The sequence below is a fragment of the Aethalodelphis obliquidens genome, unplaced genomic scaffold, assembly GCF_003676395.1.
Source record: "Aethalodelphis obliquidens isolate GAN/ISIS:26980383/991018 unplaced genomic scaffold, ASM367639v1 scaffold8, whole genome shotgun sequence".
Classification (NCBI taxonomy): domain Eukaryota; kingdom Metazoa; phylum Chordata; class Mammalia; order Artiodactyla; family Delphinidae; genus Aethalodelphis; species Aethalodelphis obliquidens.
In genome coordinates, this window is record NW_020837952.1 from 57372955 (window position 1) to 57394126 (window position 21172).

The following is a 21172-nucleotide window of genomic DNA, read 5'->3' on the forward strand; positions in this document are numbered from 1 at the left end:
TTATGCTCAGGACAGGAGGCCCTGGGCAGGAGAGCAGAGACAGTCCTGACTTGGCTGTCTGTTAACCTGACCGTGATCTTCCTGAGGGAAACAAACATCAAGGGTCACTCTGACAACGAGCTCGGGGCCCTCCCTGGACAAATCTGCTCCGTTTCCTCTCATGGCCCAGGCCCTGTACGCCTCCCCTTTCAGAAAGCACAGCTGTACCACGGAAGGCGCATCCGACTTGGAAACGGGAATACGGCTCAGCCACTGACCAGTGGCAAGACCCTGGGCTGTTTCCTCAGCTCCCCTGAGCCTCAGTTCCCTTAACTCACAAAATGGACTTGAGTCGCCTTAAGGGTTAATGACATCGGCCGTGGGGCTGTGAGCGGAGGCTTGTCCCCAACCAGTCTGGGCCTACTCGCCCTGCAGACCTCACCTTCAACTCCGACTTCTTCTCCAAGGCCTTGGCGATGACCCTGGCTGCTTCCACGCCCACCGTGTTGCCCTCCAGGCGCAAGGCCTCTAAGCCGTCGAAATCTTCAATCTCCTTAATCACATCTTTGGCTGCCCAGGACCAAAAAAACAGAACCTTAGACTTCTGGAACCACGAACGGCAGAGGCAGGAGCTGAGGCCCAGCGACTACCTCGTCACTCACAACTCCAAGGGCTACGGTGCACCTACTGGGTGCCAGACCCTGGCTCACCAGGGAGACTTGGACCGGCTCACAGTCTAGCAGGAGACATGGCTACACAGAAAATCCCTCTCTAATGAGTGTTAAAACAAGGCAGGCATGAAAGGCTTGGGAGGCAAGGGAAAAGGGGAACTGGCTGGTTTGGGTGAAGAAGGTGCTAGGCACACCCTTGAAGGGGAGTACACCAGGCCAAGCAGGGAAACGGCACAAGTCAGAGGCCAGCAGGCACAATGGCACACGTGCTTTCATGGTGAAATGACTCGCGTGTGGGGTGCTCACTACTGTTCTGTTTCATTATGATGAAAAATTCCATACAACCTAAATGTCCATCAGCAGAGGACAGGTTAATTCACTGGGATACGTGATATAAATAGTTACACTGATGTCCTTATGAATGGTGACACAGGTGATTACCTGACTTGGAAAATAATCATGTTATAGTGGTAAGTGAAAAATTAGGTTATCCAGTGGTGTTTGGTCTGATCACACTTTTAAAATGTTGTATGCATTCTCTCTCACACGCACACACTGAGGTCCAGAAACCAAATGTTAAAGGGGTTATTTCCAGGTGGTGGGATTCTGAGTGAATCTGTGTTTTTCCAGCACCTGCTCAATATATTCTCAATGCATCAGGTTAGAAAGCAGCTTTTAAAGTATCTGTAATTATGATCTCAATTATTTTAAGAAAAAAAAGAGGAACTCAGCTATGTGTTTAGAAAAAAAACAAAAGACCAGAAAAAATGCATGAAAATTAAAAGTAGTTATATCCCTGGGCTGTGTTATCATGAAGATATGGTTCTTTTTCCGTCTTTCGATGCTTCCGTATTCTATAATGAGCATGTATTAATTTCACAATCTGAAAAAAGCACGCAGGTTACACGAAAGACAAATCTAGTTTGGCTGGCACAGGATGGAGCGGGTGACGTGGTAGGGAAGAGACAGAGGAGTGTAAGAGAAGAGAAGAACACACAACCGGAGGGCTGTCGGAAAGCTTGTGACTTGCAGCCCATAAGGGGCTCCCTGAGAAGCCTCCACACGCGCCTCCCTCCCCTCGCCTCCCGTGCAGCAGCACTTCCTCAGAAACCCTTGCTACTGGCCAACAACCGGGCTTCACAGTCTCTGATGTCTCATGTGCAGCCTGCTACAATTTTACACTCATCTGAATAGTTACTTTTTATTTTTTTATTTTTTTTAGTTCCCCTGACCAGGAGTTGAACCCACCCAGGCCCTCAGCAGTGAAAACGTGGAGGCCAACCAGGGAACTCCCGTGACTTGATCGTTATACCATCTTCCTTACTGGGTCATGAGTTTGTGGAGAAAGGGACTCGCTTTGCCTCTGCTCACTACCACCACATCTAAAGGTAGTTACTGTTGGGTCTAGTCTACAGCTGAGTGAACTGAGACACAGAGAGAGTATGGAAATACCTACTAAGGTCACATGGACAGACGGCAGTGACCAGCACTCGTTTCACAACAAGAAAGACTGGACAGGTATGAGACTCCCATTTTCTAGAAAGGAAAGCTGAGGCTCCACGGAATGAAACCACCCTGCCCAGGAGTTCAGGGAAAACGGCAGAGCTGAGCTTCAGACTGGTTTTCCAAAGCTGAACCTACGTGCTGCTCCCCAAAGCCTTGCTTCTGCACAACCAAGGACTTCATGCAGGGCCCTGGTGGAGAAGTCCCCGAACCTCTCTCCATACTCTGGAGCTGCAATTCCAGAGCTCCAGGTGCCCAGGCCTCCCCTGCAGCTGGCACTTGGGGCAAGGGCTGGCATGGCCTCTCAGCCCTTTGGAAGATTTGCTCCAAAAGGAAGTCCCCCTAACATCCAGGGAATGGCCAGGTCACCAGGAGAAAGGATGGCTGCTCAAGGGAATGTTTATACCGTTCTTAGAAGGAAGGCAACAGAGATGCCAGGGCCCCAAGGGGAGCCGTGTAAGTGACACAGGTACAGAGATCCGAAGGTACTGCACTTGCCACAAGTTTAGCCTGGGGAGAGTCACAAGTACAGAGTGAGCGTGGAAGGAAAAGCACCAAAATGGGAAGAGCAGGTACAGGAGAGGGTGGGGGTCACAGCTGAGTTGCCCCTCTCACTTGATATTCAACCCATACCTCTGTTTAAACTCAAAAACAGGTGAGGGATGGGCCCCAACCATCCCTGAATAACCACCGACTGTCATGAGGCTGCATGGAAGGGATCTGTCTTTTCAGCCTCTACTGCCTCACAAAGTAACAAGTTCCAGGTACTCTGCTATGTAAGGCAGCAAGAACTTTCTTTGATCCTTAAATGACTTACTAGGGAGAGAAAAGGCCCTTGTTCTAATCATCAGCTTCACGGCCTCCCCTCACAGGCCCCTACCCTCCCTGGACCTCACCCGCTCACTCCCAGCCCAGATAGAGGCCCTTTCTGGGCCCACGATTAGGCCACCAGGCACCTCAGTACAGCATTCAAGGGCCTCTGCCCTGGTGAGATGAGATTCTGACTTCTCTTCTCTCAAGCCCACCCTATGTGTCTCAGCTCCTGGGTCAACTCACGTGCAGTGCCCTTCCTCCTTCAAACACCCACCTCATCCATAGAATGACTTCCTGTGCCCTTCTAAGCTAAAAGAGATCCCTTTCCTCGACCTCACTTCCCAGAGCTTTCTCTTCATGTCTCTCCGAGCACGTTTCATCTTCTCCCTCCTGTTAGTTGTCTGGGTACCTCATTCCTATTCCAGGTAAGGAGCTCCTGAGACGCCATGGCTATAAGCTGGCCATCCCTGATGACCTCCAAAATGGGAGGCAGCATATCCAGCCTGAGCTAGTGAAGTCATTATGTGCATAGATTTTAGGACCAGACAAACCTGAACTTTCTTCCCAGCTCCACTACTTCTAGCTGGGCCTTAGGAATGTCCTATCACCTCCCTAAGCCTCAATTTCCCAATCTGCAATATGGGATGAAATCTACCTCAAGGCCTTTTGGGGGGGATAAATTGAGATACTCTTTGTATGGCACTTAAGACTGCCTGACACAGTGTTAATGACAGCATTTAATAGCAAATTCATGCTTACTGAGCTGAGCTGAACATCTACTGAGAAATACCAGAACAGGGATTCAGCTGGACCTCTGATAAAATCCCAGCTCTGCTATTTACCAGCTGTATGACCTTGGGTAAGTTACTGAAGTCCCCCAAGTCCTTTTCTCCTTATTTATAAAATGGCAACATTTTTACCTCCCTCCCTCAGGGATGATGCAAGGATCAAAAGTGACAAAGCACAGGGAGAAACTCTAAATTTTAAGGCCCTACAGAGACATTAGGAACGTGCATCACCACACTTCCAGCAACCCAAGGAAGGACTCAAGCAGTCTCTGACCTGGCAGAGGGGAGCATGCCTGCCTGCACACCATGACGACCAGGCAAGTCCAGACCAGTTTCCCTGGTTGGGCCAGAACCTCAAGAGGCCTTACAAGTACTGACGTAGGTGCCTTTGCTTCCAGATGCCAGGGTATTCAGGGTTGATCAGTGCCAGCCATGCCTTGGCCAGGGATGGTGAGACAGGGTCTGCCTTCCGACTCCTCGTTCTCTCCAGTCCTAATGCCTGTTCAGTCAGGAGCATCCGTCCCTCTCCCAGGGCCCTTCAGCTGCGTGGACTAGACCTCCCAAGAGGGCCTGGATTGTTGTTTTAATGCATCTGCATGAGGGCCTCAGCTCTGGGGAAGGTAACAACTATTCCCAGACCAGCTCTGGATCTTGGGGGTGAAGGTGGGGCTGGATCTGAAGTAAGAAGTCAGGGCTGTATCTCGGGACTGCCGCTAACTGTGGTCCCTCATTGCCTACCATCCCTTCCAAGAGATAAAGGGGCCCTTCCCACCTTGCCAGCCTGAGCTGTCACCAGCAGGGATGCCTACCGTGTGCTCATGGGCAAATCATCTTTGAGCCTCACTGTGCTAGGACAAATCGTGTGATAATGAAGCTAAACCGGCCTGACAAGTGGGAACAGTAAGCGCTCACTCGCTGGGCCAGTCTGCACGGGAACTCACCATCTTCTGCAGTGTTGAGTTTGAGGCTCTTGCCCTTGAAACTCAGCTGTCCCCCGGCCACCTGGGTTTTGGCTAGCGTCTCTGCCAGCTTGGCAATGTCTTCAGAGGCCATGCTGGCCACGCTGGTGGGCTCCCCTGGAAATCTGCAACCTGAGGAGGTCAAAGTTCATTAAGAGACAGGATTCTCCGGGTGCCTCCGGGTTGGGGAGGGCAAGGTAGGACATCAGCCATTTCAGCTACCTGACCCCACCTCCCCCTGCTAAGGAAATCCCAAGCCCTAAACCACTGGGAGAAATGAAAATAGCATTTGGGAAGGAACAGTTCTAAAAAGGTGGAGGTTTCAGCCTCTGAAGAGTTACCATCCGACTACAAGTCCTCCTCTGCCCAACTGCCCCAGCTGGGACACCAAGCAAAGCCATGTGAGTTGACTATTTCCTGGGTCCCCAGTGAATGGCAGTCAAGTCCCAGTCTGATGGCTACAAAGAGTCTACCCAAAGCATACACAGCTGCCTGATCATCTTGGCTGCTCTCTGTCTGAGAGTCCCATTCCTCAAACAGGACATGGATGGCTACGGGATCCAGGTCATCCATCCCAAAGAATGCCCCACCACCTACGGTGGCATGACTCTGGGCGTGGGGCACGAGGGTCAGCCCACTGTACGTCTGGTTTCAGCCTTGGCCAGGAGACTGGACAGCCCATGGTGGCCAGACTTCAGGGGTTCCTAGGAGACCAGAAGTCTCTACATCACAACAGCCACCATCACAACAGACCAAGGACAGAGTTGCTGAAAAAAGGAGCTTCCAGCCTGGAGTTCAGCAGACTGGAGTTCAGCAGACTGGCAGAAAGCATCACTACATTTCCCCAAAGAGGAATGACAGGTAATCAGGGAAGAACGAGGATATGTAGTGTCTCAGATAGTGATAAGAAAAAAATAAACAGGGAAAGGGGTAAGGAGTTTTCTTGTTTTTCTTGGGGGAGGGCTGCCATCTAAAATAGAATGGTTAGAGAAGGTATTATTAATAAAAAACCAAAGACTTGAAGGATATCAGGGATTGGGTCATGCAGATATCTGGGGGAAGAGCATTCTTACAAAGGAAGCAGCCAACGCAAAGGTTCTTGTGGGGGAAGAGGGGTGATTAGAGGAAGTGCAAGGAGGCCAGCTGGGCGGGAGCACAGACAGGGAGGGAGAGAAGAGGTAAGAGATGAGGAAAGAGAGTCAACAAGAGGCCCGAGTCACAAAGGCCATTTTAAGAACTGTGGCTTTTACTCTGAGTGACAAAGAGAGCCATTGGAGGGTTTCTAGCAGAAGAGAGACTGTGATCTGACGTATGTTTTGACAGGATCACTCTATCTGCTGCATGAGGCAGGGCATTTCGAAGCTGCTCCAACAATGAATGAGGGGATGAAACTGAATATAAAATAGCCTCAACCCCCGCCCCCCACTTGAGTTATGGAATGGGACAATTTAAGGTTAGAAAAATGGTGATGAGGCCTCCAGATGGAATAGAAACACAAAACTTCTCAGCTGAAAGAGGGTCCATTTCTCAGTCCAGTACATACATACACACACACACACACACACACACACACACACACAAACACACCATCCACTATAAACACTAGGAAATTGAAGCACACAGTGGTGAACTGATTGGTCCAAGGTCTGTAAAGGACCAGCGGCAAAGCACAGACGAACGGTAATTGCACACACTCCTCTCCATTCCGCGTAGGAGCGTCGCAGATTTTCCTAGGTGCACATCCACGGTTGCTGCCAAGCGTCAGCAGAGACTCACGCTGGTCCAGGGCCTGCGGCGCCAGCCCAGGCCCTCCGCGGGTGTGGGCCTATTGGGAGGCGGCAGCGGGGGAGCGATGCGCGAGTACGGGCCGCAAATGACAGCCACGCTGTACGGGAACCCCATCCCGGATCCCAGGCAGACGCGCACCGCCCCCAGATGACACCGACGCTAACAGGAGACGCCACTGCTGGCAGCTGCGGGCTGGGCGGCCAGGGTGGGCCTGACGCCCTCTCTAAGCCTCAGTCTCCCCACTTGTGAAAAGGGCCAACGCCCCCCAACTCCCTCACTCCCACCCCCATCGCGCTCTGCCATCGAGGGCACAGGGGAGAAGGCGGAGGGGGCACGCACAGAGTGCTCGGGGCCACCACACCTTCCTCGTCCAGTTCCAGGGCCGCGCCGCCCCCCGCCCCAATCCCAGGCAGGTGACAAGAAAAGGAAAGGGACCCCGACCTTACCGTAAACAGGCGGCGCCGCCGCGTGGGTCGACTGGAGCGCGTACGTCGGTCCGGCGGGGCGGGGACTGATTTAGGGTCCGGGTCAGGTCAGGTGGGGGTCGCCGCCTCCAGTCCAGCGGCCCCGATGCCCAGCCCACTCGTCCGTCAGCTCTCCGAGCGGTTCTCGCCGCTCGAGCCTCCAACACCACCTGCTCCCCGCACGGCGGCAGATGATGGCGGAGGAGGAGGATTTTGAAAGCCGGCAGTTTCTTTCCTTCGATTTGATTTGTTGGAGGCCAAGGCCGGCTTCCCTTTTCCCCCGCGCGCGTGGCCTATCGGGTATGACAGTCCAGTTCTCCGGCGCGGGGCGCGGCAGGACGCCGAAGGACCGCGCGCTTGAACTATCACTCCCGTGATGCACCGCATCCTAGAGCGCCTCGGCTCGTCCCTCTTTGCCCTCCCTTTTCGGCTTCTGGTTCTTTCTCTGAGAGGCCACTGGGCGGTGTTTAGCCGCGAGCTCCTAGGGCGACTACAGTTCCCTAAACGCCTTGCGTCCCGACCGCCTCAGCCCTTCCGGAAAGGTTCACGTTCACGTAACTTTATTGACAAAGGGTGGTACTGCCGTAGGCTCGCGCTACATCGATTCGGCAAGAACTAGGTGTCCATTTCCTAAAGGGAAAGCCTCGCCTATTTTGTCCCATGAAATTGGAAGGACGTTCGAGGATTTCACATAAATAGCCCCAAATTGCTTGATAATTAAAAAGGGGGGGGGGAAGGGGGGAAATAGTAACTCTATAGTAGAGAAACTGCCACACCACCTTAACTAAGTGGTCCACATTAACGTCAATAACGGGACAAACTGACATCCATCGCACACCTCCCGCTGTGATGTACTGAGAAGGATCACCATCCATTCAGCAACGCATAAAATTAATCGTGAGGAAACATCAGACATACCCAACTGAGGGACATGCTACAGAATAACGTGTTTGTGCTCTTCCAAAAATGTTTGTGTCATGAAAGACAGAAAAGCTGAGGAACTGTGGCAGATTAACGGAGAGTAAAAAGACATGATGATTAAATGCAATACGTGGTCCTGGCTAGGATCTTGGGGGTGGGGATGGGGGGAATTACTATAGAGGGCAATATTGAGACAGCAAAATTTGTATGTTGGATCATAGCATTGTATCCACATTAGACTTGAATTTTTTTTTTTTTTTTTTTTGGCTGTGTTGGGTCTTTGTTGCTGAGCGCAGGCTTTCTCTAGTTGTGGCGAGTGGAGGCTACTCTTCCTTGTGGTGTGCGGGCTTCTCATTGCGGTGGCTTCTCTTGTTGTAGAGCACAGGCTCTAGGCGCACAGGCTTCAGTAGCTGCAGCACGTGGGCTCAGTAGTTGTGGCACACGGGCTTAGTTGCCCCACGGCATGTGGGATCTTCCCGGACCAGGGCTTTAACCCGTGTACCCTGAATTGGCAGGCGGATTCTTGATCACTGCGCCACTGGGGGAGTCCCTGTTTTTTTCTGTTTTTATATTGTACTGGGTTATGTAAGAGACTGCCCTTGTTCTTGGGAAATATATGCTGAAATAATTAGGAGCATGATGTCTGCAACCTACTCTCAAATGGCTCCAAAAAATATGTATATACATATATATACACATATATATGGCAAGAGACTGCAAATGTGGCAAAACGTTAACAGTAAGTAAATCTGGGGACTTCCCTGGTGGTCCAGTGGTAAAGAATCCTCCTTCCAATGCAGGGGACGCGGGTTCGATCCCTGGTCGGGGATCTAAGGGCACAGATGCCATGGGGCAACTAAGCCTGTGTGCCACAACTCTGGAGCCCGCGCACCTCAACTAGAGAGCCCATGTGGCGCAAACTACAGCCCATGCGCTCTGGAGCCCGCGCGCCACAAGTAAGGAGAGAAAACCCACACGCCACAACTAGAGAGAAGCCCCTGCGCCACAAGGTAGAGCCCACACGCTGCAACAAAAGATCCCACATGCCGCAATGAAGATCCTGCATACTGCAACTAAGACCCAACGCAGCCAAAAAGTAAAAAATAAATAAATAAAATAAGTAAATCTGGGCGAAGGGTCTCTGAAGTTCTTTGAACTTTTTTGCCACTTTTCTCTAGATTCAAATTTTTTAAAGTAACAGAACACAAACAGCTTTTCTTTTTTTCTTTTCACAAAGAACTTTTTAACCACTATGTAAATAACATATGTTCATTATAAACACTTCAAGTAACACAGAACAGGATAAAGAGAAAGGTAAACATTACCCAAGAAACTCTAGCTCCCAGACATAATCACCCTCAACATATGCAGCTTTCTTTTCCAAAGTTACCTCTCACAACTCAGCCCACACACGTGTTGTTGCTTTACCTGCAATTCAGGGTTAAATATGTGCCAGATCCTTCCACATACAACTAATTTAATCTCTACAAAGGAAGTGGGCCTCATTGCCACCCTTCCCAGCAGAGGTGAGACACTGAAGCTCCAGACCCTGGTTCACACAACTACTGAGATGTGGATCCTCTTTCCACCCTCCCTCTCCTTCTCTGCCTGCAAGGCCCGCCTCCTCCAGGAGGAGGTTGCCACCTCCTCCAGGAGGATTTTCTGCAGAACAAGCTGCAAGCCCCCAGAGCAGGCGGTCTGAGAGCTTTCTCACAGAGTTAACAGTCCTCTTAGCAGCTTCCTGGAGAGCCTCTGGGCAGGTACTGTTTCTATGTGAGCAGCATCCTCTTGGGGCCTGGCCTATCATAGATGCTTCAGGTTTCCTCATTTGAACTGGATTCCAGTCAGGGTCACGGGGTGTTTCCTTAAAATGAACCATCATCTGAGAAGGCTGAAAAGCTTCCACTTAGGCCTGATGCTATTCCTGTGCTGATTCCAGCTAGGACTGATCAAATCAGTCTGAATTTTCCTCGGGGTGATCCTCAGCCCCTCCCTTTTCCAGTTTTACTCTCTGAGACGTTTCTCTGATGGACACCTCCCAAAGGGAAGAGAGAGGTGGGCGGCAGAACATCTTAGGCGAGCATCCTTTCCTCCTCCTCTGGGTGATGGATCATAAGGTTTTCACAACTGCAAGAGAATTCTTAGCAGAAACTCAATGGCCTTCAAAGCCCCGGGAAGTAATAGGAGGTAACAGGGGTCCATTGGGGCTTGTGGAGAACCGGCGTGTAGGTGTTCTGCCTGCAGGTGTTCACATTCAAAGCTAAAAATCACAAACCCAGGCCCTTAGCAAAGAGATTCTGTTTGTTACTCTCTCAAACCCCTTTAAAATGGGGAGAGGGCTTCCCCGGTGGCGCAGTGGTTGAGAATCTGCCTGCCAATGCAGGGGACACGGGTTCGAGCCCTGGTCTGGGAAGATCTCACATGCCGCGGAGCAACTAGGCCCGTGAGCCACAACTACTGAGCCTGCGCCTCTGGAGCTTGTGAGCAACAAGAGAGGCCGCGACAGTGAGAGGCCCGCGCACCACGATGAAGAGTGGCCCCCACTCGCCACAACTAGAGAAAGCCCACGCACAGAAACGAAGACCCAACACAGCCAAAATAAATAAATAAATAAAATGGGGAGACTAGGGTTTAAAAAAGGAGAAGGGGGTTTGCACAGTGAGTCTGAAGAGTCCAGAACCATCAGTGTTTCCAATCAACACATTTGTCGTCGTCTTTCTCTCTCTCCCTCCCTTTCTCCAACTCTCTCTCAAGTTACCACCTGAGAGCTAGTCTGTTTGCCTGGCCCCGAGAAATGAAATCAAAGCTTTTGACAGACAGATAGAACCATCTTAGGCCATCCCTCTCCTCTTTTCAACAGATGGAGAACTGAAGCCCAGAGAGGTCAAGTAACCTGCCCGAATTACACAGTAATTTAGACAAGAGATAGTAGAACCAGATCTCCGGGGTTCTTTTCAATACACATGCAAAACAAGTCAGTTTGTGAGTGTGAGGTGAGAATAAGGGGAGAGTGGATATTCCAGACCTCTTTCTCTCTCTATTGTGCAGCGGTTTTTATTGTTTTCTTTCTTTCTTCCTTCCTTCCTTTCTTCTTTCTTTCTTTTAATGTTTTGAAGAGAAAAGCAGACTGCCTCTGATTAGTTTGGTTTACTTTAACTGAGTGTTTTAGATTCCATTCTTGTGCCTGAAAACAAACTTAATTGCCAATTGTAAATGGAATAAACAATATTTATTCTGGTTTCCTGTAGAGCTACCAAGGCTGCAGACTTGCCATTTAGTCAGATCAAAAACAAATGCCCGAACTATGTCAGACACGTGAGGAATGTAGAGAGAAAGTCCCAAGATCCAACTGGATGCTGGCCTTGGGCCCTGGGGGAGAGGCAGGTGGGCCTGGCCTACCCATATTGCTGGAGAGCCTGCCCCCTCCCCTTGTTAAAGATAACTCAAACCACATTCCCCCCTGGGTTCAAGCCCAGGGCTCCCTTAACTATTTTTTTTAACCTCGATAAACAACCATACTTAAAAGAATTCATTCACTCCATTACTCCATAACTACTGGATAACTACTCCAGTAGTTATCTACTATGTACAGGCACTGTTCCAGAATCCAGTGTTGAATAAGATAGAAAAGGATGGTGTCTGGGGAGGAGCTTAAATTTGGGTCTAACGTGTATGAAGGGTTTCCTGGTACCAAATCCTTTTGGTAGATTATATTTCCTTTTAATAATTCTTTTGTTCCAAAATGGAAATTATTTCAGTTTTTAAATGAAAACTGACAGCAATTTTAAAAATTAGTACAAATGCAAAAGAGCATAAAGAAGAAAGTTAAAAATTACCTGTTTTGTTTTTAACAAAAATGTTATGTAGATTGATGAGTGGATGGATGGATGGAAGGATAAATATATGATAAAGCAAATACAGCAAAATCTTAACAAATGTAGCATAATATAGGGCTGTACAGTTCTTTCAATTTTCTGAATGCTTGAGGGACTTCCTGTGGTGCTCCAAGGACAATGGTGCTTCAAGGACATAGGACGACTCTGCCTGAAAAAGTATCAGCGTTACACCCGCTACTGGACTCTTCATCGCCATCCCCACCACCATTTCGCGATGGTTACGAAATTCCTCAGCCCACTTGGGCAACGGGACCTGTCCCAAATACGGAAAGTCATCTGCCCTGTCCCACTCTTACCCTATAGAAGGAAGGTGTATGTGCCTCGACCAATCAGTAAACAGAATTACACCTCGGACCATTCCTTTGTTTTCTGGCCATAAAAACTGATCAATAGCACATGTCCGGGCTCCATTCTCCCAGACTACAAGGAAGTCGGCCCGCTGTTCTGGCAGCGACCCTTCCCGCTAATAAATTCTATCTTCTTTACATTCTGCCTTGTGTCTGGAAATTCTTTTCCAACCCACGTGCGGACCACGACATTTGGTGTCCTGTACAGGGACCTCCAGGGCGGTCTCTTTCCCCACCTCCTCTCCTCATTCCTTGGGACTCTCTGTGAACAGGCAAGCTGCCGTGAAATCAACAGAGGAACTCCGGCCAGGGCCACATCCTGGCGTGTTCCGAAGACTCCACGGCTCGCTTCGCCCCAGTAACTGCCGCCCAGACGGCTGAGGATCCCTCTGTCTTCCTCCCGACTGCGGACTAGGCCGATTGGTATCATGCGGGGACGGGTCAGGCATTGAAAAGCCGTTAGGGCGCCTGCCGCTTGAAGACTCCCGTGAAAGGATAAGGGGGTCACGGAACAGACCAGGCTGTTAGAGCGTCCACTCCCGCCAAGACGACTTCCGTGCAATGCGAGGCACACCGTGGACGAAGAAAGCATAAAGCCCACAGTCCCTTGGCCACCGCCTTCTCGGTAGGGTTAGAAGGCTGAATCCTCAGTCCTCTTTTCTGTCTCTTCTGCTTCTTTCTCCTCAGCTCGGACTGACTCCAGAGGACCTCACTGCCTCTAGATTGTCCTGGGAGAGCTCCTTCCCATCCCTGAGAATTTTCTATCGGTGAGTCAATTCCCAGCTGGTTTCCGGGAATTCCCGTCTCTGGTCATTGGTGCCTTCGTCGCACTGAGGCTAAGAATGGGTTCAGAGACGTCTATGCCCTTAGACTCACCTCTTGGTTGTATTCTCAGGAATTGGAAGGAATTTGACCCAGACAATCTCAAGAAGAAGAGGCTTATTTCCTTTTGTAACACGGCTTGGCCCCAGTACAAACTGAGGCACCAAGAACAATGGCTTCTTAACGGGACCCTAAATTACAACACAGTCCTCCAACTAGTTGGAAACTAGGAAAGGATTCCGAGGTTCCATCCGTGCTGGCCTTCACGGCCCTGGGTCAGAATCTGAGCCTGAGGGACTCCTGTCGCACGTGTCTCTCCATTGCCGCTTTAATGCCTCATCCTCCCACCCTCCTCCTCCAGCTACTTCGTCCCTCCCCATCTCCCCCTCCACCAGGTATCTTGGATGAGCCTTCTTGTCCCTGGTCTCACCAGTCTCCTCCTCGACCTTCTCCCCAACCCCTACCTCCGTACCCAGAAGCAGACCTTCCCTCCACTCCCCACACTCGGGCACGAGCAGCCCAAAACTCAGCATCCAGTCCCAATATGCTTCCCCTACGAGAGGTCGCTGACGGAGACCTAGGTGCTATCAGGGTTCATGTCCCCTTCCCCATGTCTGATCTCTCTCATATCCAAGGGAAACTGTGCTCCTTCAGCCAGGACCCCTCCACCTTCATCAGGGAATTCCAGGCCCTAACTATAGCCTTTGACTTAACCTGGCCAGATATTCATGTGGTCCTAACTACATGCTGCATCATGAAGAAAAGGCCAGGATCGAGGCCGTGGCTCAGGCCTGGGCAGATAAGGCACACGCCTGAAATCCTAATGAGAACCGAGCAGGGGCGGAGGCAGTCCCAAGGGCAGACCCAGGATGGAGACACCAGGCAGATGAAAATAGGCCAGCAGGAGGGCTCACTAGGAGAAACTACGTGATTACCTGTCTACTAGAAGGTATGAAAAAGGCAATCATCAAACCTGATTATAATAAACTCAGAGAAGTTACATAGGAACGCTCTGAGAATCCGGCCCTTTTTCAGGCCCGATGAGAAGAGGCTATGAGGAAATACACCAACCAAGACCCTGAGACCCCTAAGGGTCAGGCTATACTTGTAGTTCACTTTATAAGCCAGGCATCCCCAAGCATAAGACAGAAATTACAGAAACTAGAGCAAGGGCCACAGACCCCATTTCCTGCTCTACTTGACACGGCCTTTAAGGTCTTTAACAATAGGGAGGAGGCTTCTAGGAAAGAAGAGAACAAAGAGAGGAAGAAAAGTAAAAACGACAGGCTCAGTATATGGCTCTTACCATTGCTCAGTCCCTCCCAAAACAGACCCACGGGAGCCCCTCTCCCGTCTCAGAAACCACCGCTGAGCTGCTACCAGTGCGGTCAGCAGGGGCACAGAGTCAGGAACGGCCCACCACCCGATACCCTGTGCCCTTACTGTCACCAAAAGGGCCAGTGGAAGACAAGTTGTCCCTGCCGCCCTCAAGCGGGGAGGCCAACGCCGCGACCACCCAACACTCGGGGCATTTTGGGTCCCAGCCCCCTGGGCCAAGGTCAAGGCCAATTGCCCCTGTTGGTGGTAATTGACTAGCAGGGTCAAGAACCAGACTGCGCTCTAGATCTGGGGCTCCTGGGTGCGGATGACTGACGGTGCGCCCGGCTCAATCTATAGGCGCCTATGTTCCCCATAAGACCTGAGGAGCCCCGGGTAACCCTGGATGTGGCAGGGGCTACTATAACCTTTCTAACTGACACAGGTGCTACTTGGCCCTGACCTCCTTCTCTGGTCCCACTTGCTGTTCCTCAATCCTCTTAATGGGAGTAGATGGAAAGCCCTCATATGGCCATTTTACACCTCCCTTACCCTGTTCCCTTGAAAATACTCTATTCACCCATTCTTTCCTAGTTCTCCTGGCCTGTCCAATACCCCTGTTAGGCCGGAACCTTTTAACAAAACTTGAAGCTACTTTATCATTTATGCCGGTAAATATGGCTTTAATAGCCACTGCGAAGCTTACTCTAGCTAAAATCCCACCCCATATCCTTCACCAAGTTCCCCTGGAGGTACCTCCATTGCCTGACAGCTCTCTCTTGAACTCACACAACAGACTGCCTGCCTAGCAGCTCAAATTAACACCCGGCAAGAACAAATAAATTCTCTAGCAGGAGTGGTTTTACAAAATAGAAGAGCTCTGGACCTCCTAACAGCTAATCAAGGAGGGACCTGTGCAATGTTAAAGGAGGATTGCTGTTTTTTTGTCAACCAGTCGGGCAAGGTCCAGACCAATCTTTGAGCAATTATTGAAAGAGCTAATGGATTCTACAGGGAAGCAGTCTCAGGGGGACTCGACTGGTGGGACTTCAAGACTAATATCTGGTCCTGGTTCTCTTGGCTAACCCCTTTCCTAGGTCCTATAGTAGCCTTTCTACTTCTCCTAATCTTCAGGCCATGTATTTTTAACCTCCTTGTTAAGTTTGTCCCTTCCAGAATACCACAAATAAACCTCCAAATGGTGATGCAACAAGAATACCGGCCAGACAACACTTGTACAACCCTTGAACAAGCTGCCATCACTTTCCATGGGGCCCGCACTCCTCCCTAGATAAACCCTGACAGAGAGCAGGCAACCGGAACCCACGGCCCCACGATGCCCCCGCTCAGCAGGAAGCAGCCAGAGAGAGTTTGTCGCCCCTTCTCCTCACAAAGGGGTTCCCGAATGCCTGAGAGGGAATTAGGCAGTTAGGTAGACATGAGCAGGGTATCCATTAGGGCCAAGGAATTGGACCTATAAACAAAGAGGGGGGAATGTGGTGCTCCAAGGACAATGGTGCTTCAAGGACAAAGGACGACCCTGCCTGAAAAAGTGTCAGGGTTACACACTCTACCGGATTCTTAATCAATCGCGCTCCCCACCACCATGTTGCGATGGTTACGAAATCTGGAGCCCACCTGGGCAACGGGACCTGTCCCAAATAAGGAAAGGCATCTGCCCTGTCCCACTCTTACCCTATAGAAGGAAGGTGTATGTGCCTCGACCAATCAGTAAACAAAATTACACCTCGGACCATTCCTTTGTTTTCTGGCTATAAAAACTGATCAATAGTACATGCTCGGGCTCCTCTCTCCCAGACTACAAGGAAGTCGGCCCGCTGTTCTGGCAGCGACCCTTCCCGCTAATAAATTCTATCTTCTTTACATTCTGTCTTGTGTCTGGAAATTCTTTTCCAACCCGTGTTCAGACCACCACACTTCCCTGGTGGTCCAGTGGTAAAGAATCCGCCTTCCAATTCAGGGGACACGGGTTCAATCCCTGGTCAGGGAACTAAGATCCCACATGCTGAGGGGCAACTAAGCCCACGCACCTCAACGAGAGAGCCCGCGTGCCACAAACCACAGAGCCCACATGCCTGGAGCCCGTGCGCCACAACTAGAGGAGAAGAGAACCCACGCGCCACAACTAGAGAGAAGCCAGCACACCACAGCGAAGATCCGCCGCAGCCAAAAATAAATTAAATAAATAAATAAATAAATAAATGTGCTTTCCTCTAAAAAAAAATCTTCTGTATGCTTGAACATTTTCAAGCATACTGGGGACAAATGTGACTATGTTTTATCACCTGCATTTCATCCACTGTATTATAACCTATCTCAGCTTCTAGGCTTGTGGGTCCACCCCTCTCTTTTTTTTAAAATCACCTTCATCTTTGAGAATCTGAATTCTATGGACCGTTCCCCAGAAGAATGCATTATTTATTTATTATTTATTTAACCACACATTTATCAATGCTTTGCATGCGGGAACTCACTTAATCCTCTTAGTAACCCTATGGGGAAAGTACTCATTATCCCCAACCTGAGCCTAAAATGGTGCATTTTATCTTCAAGGTCTTTCCCTAAACCCCAAGACGCCTTGCTGGAGGACTGGGACCTGGGACTGTGCTGGAGCTGTGGGGAAAGGGGTTTATTTGCAGTCCCAGGACCTCATGTGGGGCCTGGCAATGAATGTTTTTGAGTGAGTGAATGAACACTGTACATGGCTGCACTTAAGACTGTCATGCACTCAGGCTCTTCCCAGGGGATAAGAAGGCATCTCTGGGGTCCAAGCCATGGCAGGCCTAAGCTTGGAGCAGGAGGTGCCTGCTGGAGAAGGGGTAACTGAATGATGTACCTGTCAGTTCCTCAAAGGTCAGAGCATGAGTGTCCACCTCCCATTCTCCAGCGACCCGCTCCTGTGACAGGCTCTTGGGGGTAACCAGTGATACATCCAGATTTAAGATATCCACATCACGATGCTGTGGTCTTACAGAGGGATGAGGCTGGGACTGAATTCTGTCTCTACCTCTTTCTTAGTCAGTTAACTGCTTTGTGTCTGTTTCTTCACCCTGAAATAGGTAAAAACAATCCCTACCTTACAGGGTTTTGGGGAGGGTAAGAGAATCAACATGTGCAAAGTGCTTGACTCATAAGTAAATAAAAAGTGGTGGCTGTTACTGCTATTTCAGCTTTAATGTGGGGACATAGGGCAACCTGTTGGTGCCACCTTTGGGGCCTTTCCCTCCAAAGTACCACCACCTCTGGTTGGGGTCTTGTAAGGGCCCAATTACCATCTCAGGCAGCTCAGATAGTTTAACTAGTTGATACCAAATTCAAGAGGTGAAGGCAGAGAGGGGAGGGCTGGTGTCCAGCTGAATCCTCCTTAAATGATGGACAGTCCTCATTTTTTTTTTTTTTTTTTTTAGTTTCAGCATGTGGGATCTGGTTCCCTGACCAGGGATTGAACCCAGGCCCCCTGCACTGGGAGCGTGAAGCCTTAGCCACTGGACCACCAGGGAAGTCCCTCCAGTCCTTTTTTAAGGATATGTGTTATTCCACTGGCAGCCTGGGATGGTGGAATCACCACACCTTTTACCAGCTAGTTCATTTGAGGCAAGATGCAGTAGTCCGACTGGCCTCAACAGCTTCATCCATAAAATGGGAGTGATAATAACAATGGAACCTAATCTGATAAATTGTCATAAGTGTTTCACTATAAATTGTACAGGAGGTATGGAAACAAACATTTATTCATACCCGTGGGCTAGGCACTATACTATATGCTTTACAGCTATTATTTAATTGTAGTCCTTGAAACAAAATTTATGTTGATCAGGTTTTCTCATCCTTATCTTACCAATGAGGAGACTAATGCTGCAAGATTGCCTGGAGTCACACAGCTAGCAAGTGGCAGAGCTGGGACTCCAACAGACCTTGGTCTTTCTCATGCTGCCTCAGTGACAGCCCCACCGTACCACCCAGGCTCCCTAAATTGCCAGGCTTATCCTGTGTATGCCTTTAGCCCACGATCTTGGGACTATTACAGGTGACCTAGCCGTGCTTGTCAGAAATACTAAATCAGAATCTCTGGGAGTTCCCTGGTGGCTTAGTGGCTAGGATTCTGGGCTTTCACCACCGTGGCCTGGGTTCAATCCCTGGTTGGGGAACTGAGAGCCTGCAAACCACAGGGTGGCAAAAAAAAAAAAAAAAAAATCTCTGAGGTGGTGGGAGGGGTTAAAGGTTTTCATTTTAAACAAGGCCCTCCTCGCAGTGAGTCAGAAGGCCACTGGACTCTGCTTTTCGTTTCTGGACATAAACGTCCATCACCCTTATGCCAGAGGCTGCCTTTTTGTTTATTAATCTTAGAGTAGTGAGGGGAGAGATGGCACCCACAGAAGGAAGAGTTTGAGAAATTCCAGCGGTGCAGGTGCTTTTTACCCCTCTTTCAAGGCTCCCTTATGGTAGATAGTGAAAAGTGTGAGAGGCCGTGTAAAGCATACAAGCTCTGGAGTCAGAACTGCCCCCTTGGACAAGTCGCTTAATCTCTGAGCCTCAGTTTTCCATTTGTAAAACAGGCATGCTAAAACCAATCTCCCAGGATTATTGTGAGAATTAAATAGGCAAACTGTGCCAGTTTCTGGTCCCTCCTAGCATTTACCACAGCATGTTTAAAATTTATCTCAGCGATGCATCTCCAGTCCCTAAGATTTTCTGGCACAAATGTGGAAAAGATAACATTTGTAAAGATAAAATCTTTACAAATCTCACAGCGAATCCTCAATAAATAAATTAATATATATATACACACACATATATAGGTACACATATAGGCATATATATAGGTATATATATGTACCTAGATACACATATACATACATATGTGTGTGTGTGCGTGTAAAATGAAGAGGGTAGAGAACTCTCAGGAATCCACGGGGCAGGTGGTGGTAGGGTGGGATGACACCGTATTTGGAATCCGAAGTTCTGGATTCAAATCCAACCTGGACCTGGCCAGCTCTGTGTCAGTGCCAGGGATGCTGACAGCCAGTTTCTCCTTTGGTGATCTCCCCTTACCTTCTGGGTCTTCTAAGCAGCCTCAAATCCTTTCGGGAAAGATCCCATACATACAACAACAGTCGAGGGAGGTCCTGATTCCTCTCTGAGCCTTTGGTCCTTATCCTTGAAAAGGTCACAAGGCATCTAGGGTTTTGGGGCGCCTTCATTGAAAGCATCTGGAAACCCCGGGGGGCTCTTTACACACATGAGGAAGGGCGGAGGCGCTGAGTTAGAACAGCATCAGCCCAGAAATGCAGAATTGCCAAAAGAAAAGCCCCAAGAGGGAAGGACACTTTCTAAGAAGATAAAGGTGAATTCCAGGCATGAGCTTTCCAAGGGGAAGGGGGACTTCCCCGCCCCCTCCGCCCCCAGGTGCTCAGCCCGCGCCGCCCACCCCCGGCGCCCGGCTAGGGGAGCCGCGCTCTAGGACCCGAGGAGGAAGAACTGCTGGGAGACGGTGCCTCCAGCGGGTGCTGCCGCGAGCGGCCGGCCGAGGGGGCTGGAAATGAAAGTAAAGCTCTCCGGAGCCACATGGACGGAGCTGCCGGGGCGGCGGCGCCGGGAGCAGGATGCTGCCGCCCGTAATTAAATAGCATTTACTCTTATTATTACTAATAATAATAACGTAATCATACCTCTAGTCATAGCATACCATTTATCGGGCTCGGCGCAGGCCCGCGGGGAGCGCAGCCCGGCCGAGGTGAGTGCTGCGCGCGGCCCGAGCCCCGCGGGGCAGAGGCCGGGGCCCGACCGCGAACCGGCGGCCGGCTCTGGAGGGCTCGGGGCGCCCGGGGGCCGCGCCGGGCTGGGAGGAGGTGCGGAAAGCCCTGGCCAGGCCGGAGCTGCGCGGGGACACCCGGAGAGTGCATTTTGCAAAAACGAATAGTCCCCCAACCCCCCTTTCCTTCTTTTTGGGGCTCCCCCTCCCGGCCCCCGTGCCCTGCCCCAAAGTTTCAAAGTTATTGTGCTGCCGGGGGCACCTGCCGCTGGGAGATTTGGCTGCCTCTACAACCCCCCGAGGGGTGTCTTGGAACTAATTGCGTGGGGGGCTCTCTCCTGGGCGTCCGAAGCTTTGGGGTGTGCGGATGCTTTGCCGGTTCCCGCGATGGGGGTCGAGGCGATTGGCGGGGGCGTCGCTGGCAACGCGCCCCTTCCTTTTGTGTGCGCCTTGGCCCCGCAGCGCCGGGAGTTGGAGGGACCGCAGCCGCCGACGGGCCGCCCCTGCCGGCTGCGGCGGCCACGCGAGCCCGGGGATCCGGGGCCTGCGGCCCGGCCCGGGGGAGAGGGCGGCAGGAAAGGGGGGCGCGGTCTGGGGGGTGCATTTCCGGTCGCGGGATCAGTCCCTGGGCTCAGGCCTGCGAGGGGTCCGTCGTCTTACCAGGGGCGCACAGGGGCTGCGGGGGACAGCTCCAGCGCCTGGGGGGCGCCCCCGGGAGATGAGTGCACGGGAGCCACCCACCCCGGCCTCGGACTCCCCTCCTGCCCTCCGCCGGCCTCAGGGACTCCTCCCGGCCTGCTCCTTCCTTTCCCCGATTTCCTCTTAAAATCTGTCTGGCTCGGATATTTATAAGGTGCCCGGTTTGGGGGTCTTTCACAGAGACAAAGCAGTATTCCCAGGGGAAAAAAAATCAGCATTCACTCTGATAGACTCTGATGGGTGTGATACCTACATGGCATTAATGGGTAAGAATAGGGGCTGGAGAAGGAATGGAGGGGCTGGAGAAGGGGCCTGGGCCCAGAGTGAGGGACTGTGGTGTCCACATCAGCTTTGTCAGGGATTTCATTTCTCTGGGATTGCTTACTGGGACTTTTGTTTCCTGGGTACAAGACTTTGAACTCCAACTTCTTA

The 21172-nt window shown here is 50.8% G+C and overlaps 2 protein-coding genes across 7 annotated transcripts in view; one reads left to right on the top strand and one right to left on the bottom strand.

Annotated features, from left to right (window-relative positions):
• The window catches only part of RANGAP1 (Ran GTPase activating protein 1), a 28041-nt gene extending 20866 nt beyond the window's left edge, over positions 1-7175 (bottom strand). For 2 of the 3 annotated variants that reach the window (XR_003433024.1, XM_027107775.1), the window contains exons 1-3: positions 6948-7175; positions 4696-4845; positions 422-549 (exon numbers count right to left, since the gene is read on the bottom strand). Coding sequence is in view for 2 of the 3 variants with exons in the window: in XM_027107775.1 (XP_026963576.1) it covers positions 422-549; positions 4696-4807 (240 nt within the window). In the remaining variant the exon portion in view is untranslated. The remainder of the gene's footprint in view (positions 1-421; positions 550-4695; positions 4846-6947) is intronic. The other variant, XM_027107774.1, reaches the window with a different exon arrangement.
• A 12574-nt stretch (positions 7176-19749) lies between these two features.
• Positions 19750-21172, top strand: part of ZC3H7B (zinc finger CCCH-type containing 7B) — a 53534-nt gene continuing 52111 nt past the window's right edge. The window contains exon 1 of one of the 4 annotated variants that reach the window (XM_027107778.1): positions 19750-19904. In XM_027107778.1, coding sequence (XP_026963579.1) covers positions 19893-19904 — 12 coding nt within the window. In that variant the 5' untranslated portion in view covers positions 19750-19892. Of the gene's footprint in view, positions 20024-21172 lie in introns of all 4 variants that reach the window. The other 3 variants (XM_027107779.1, XM_027107776.1, XM_027107780.1) reach the window with 3 other exon arrangements.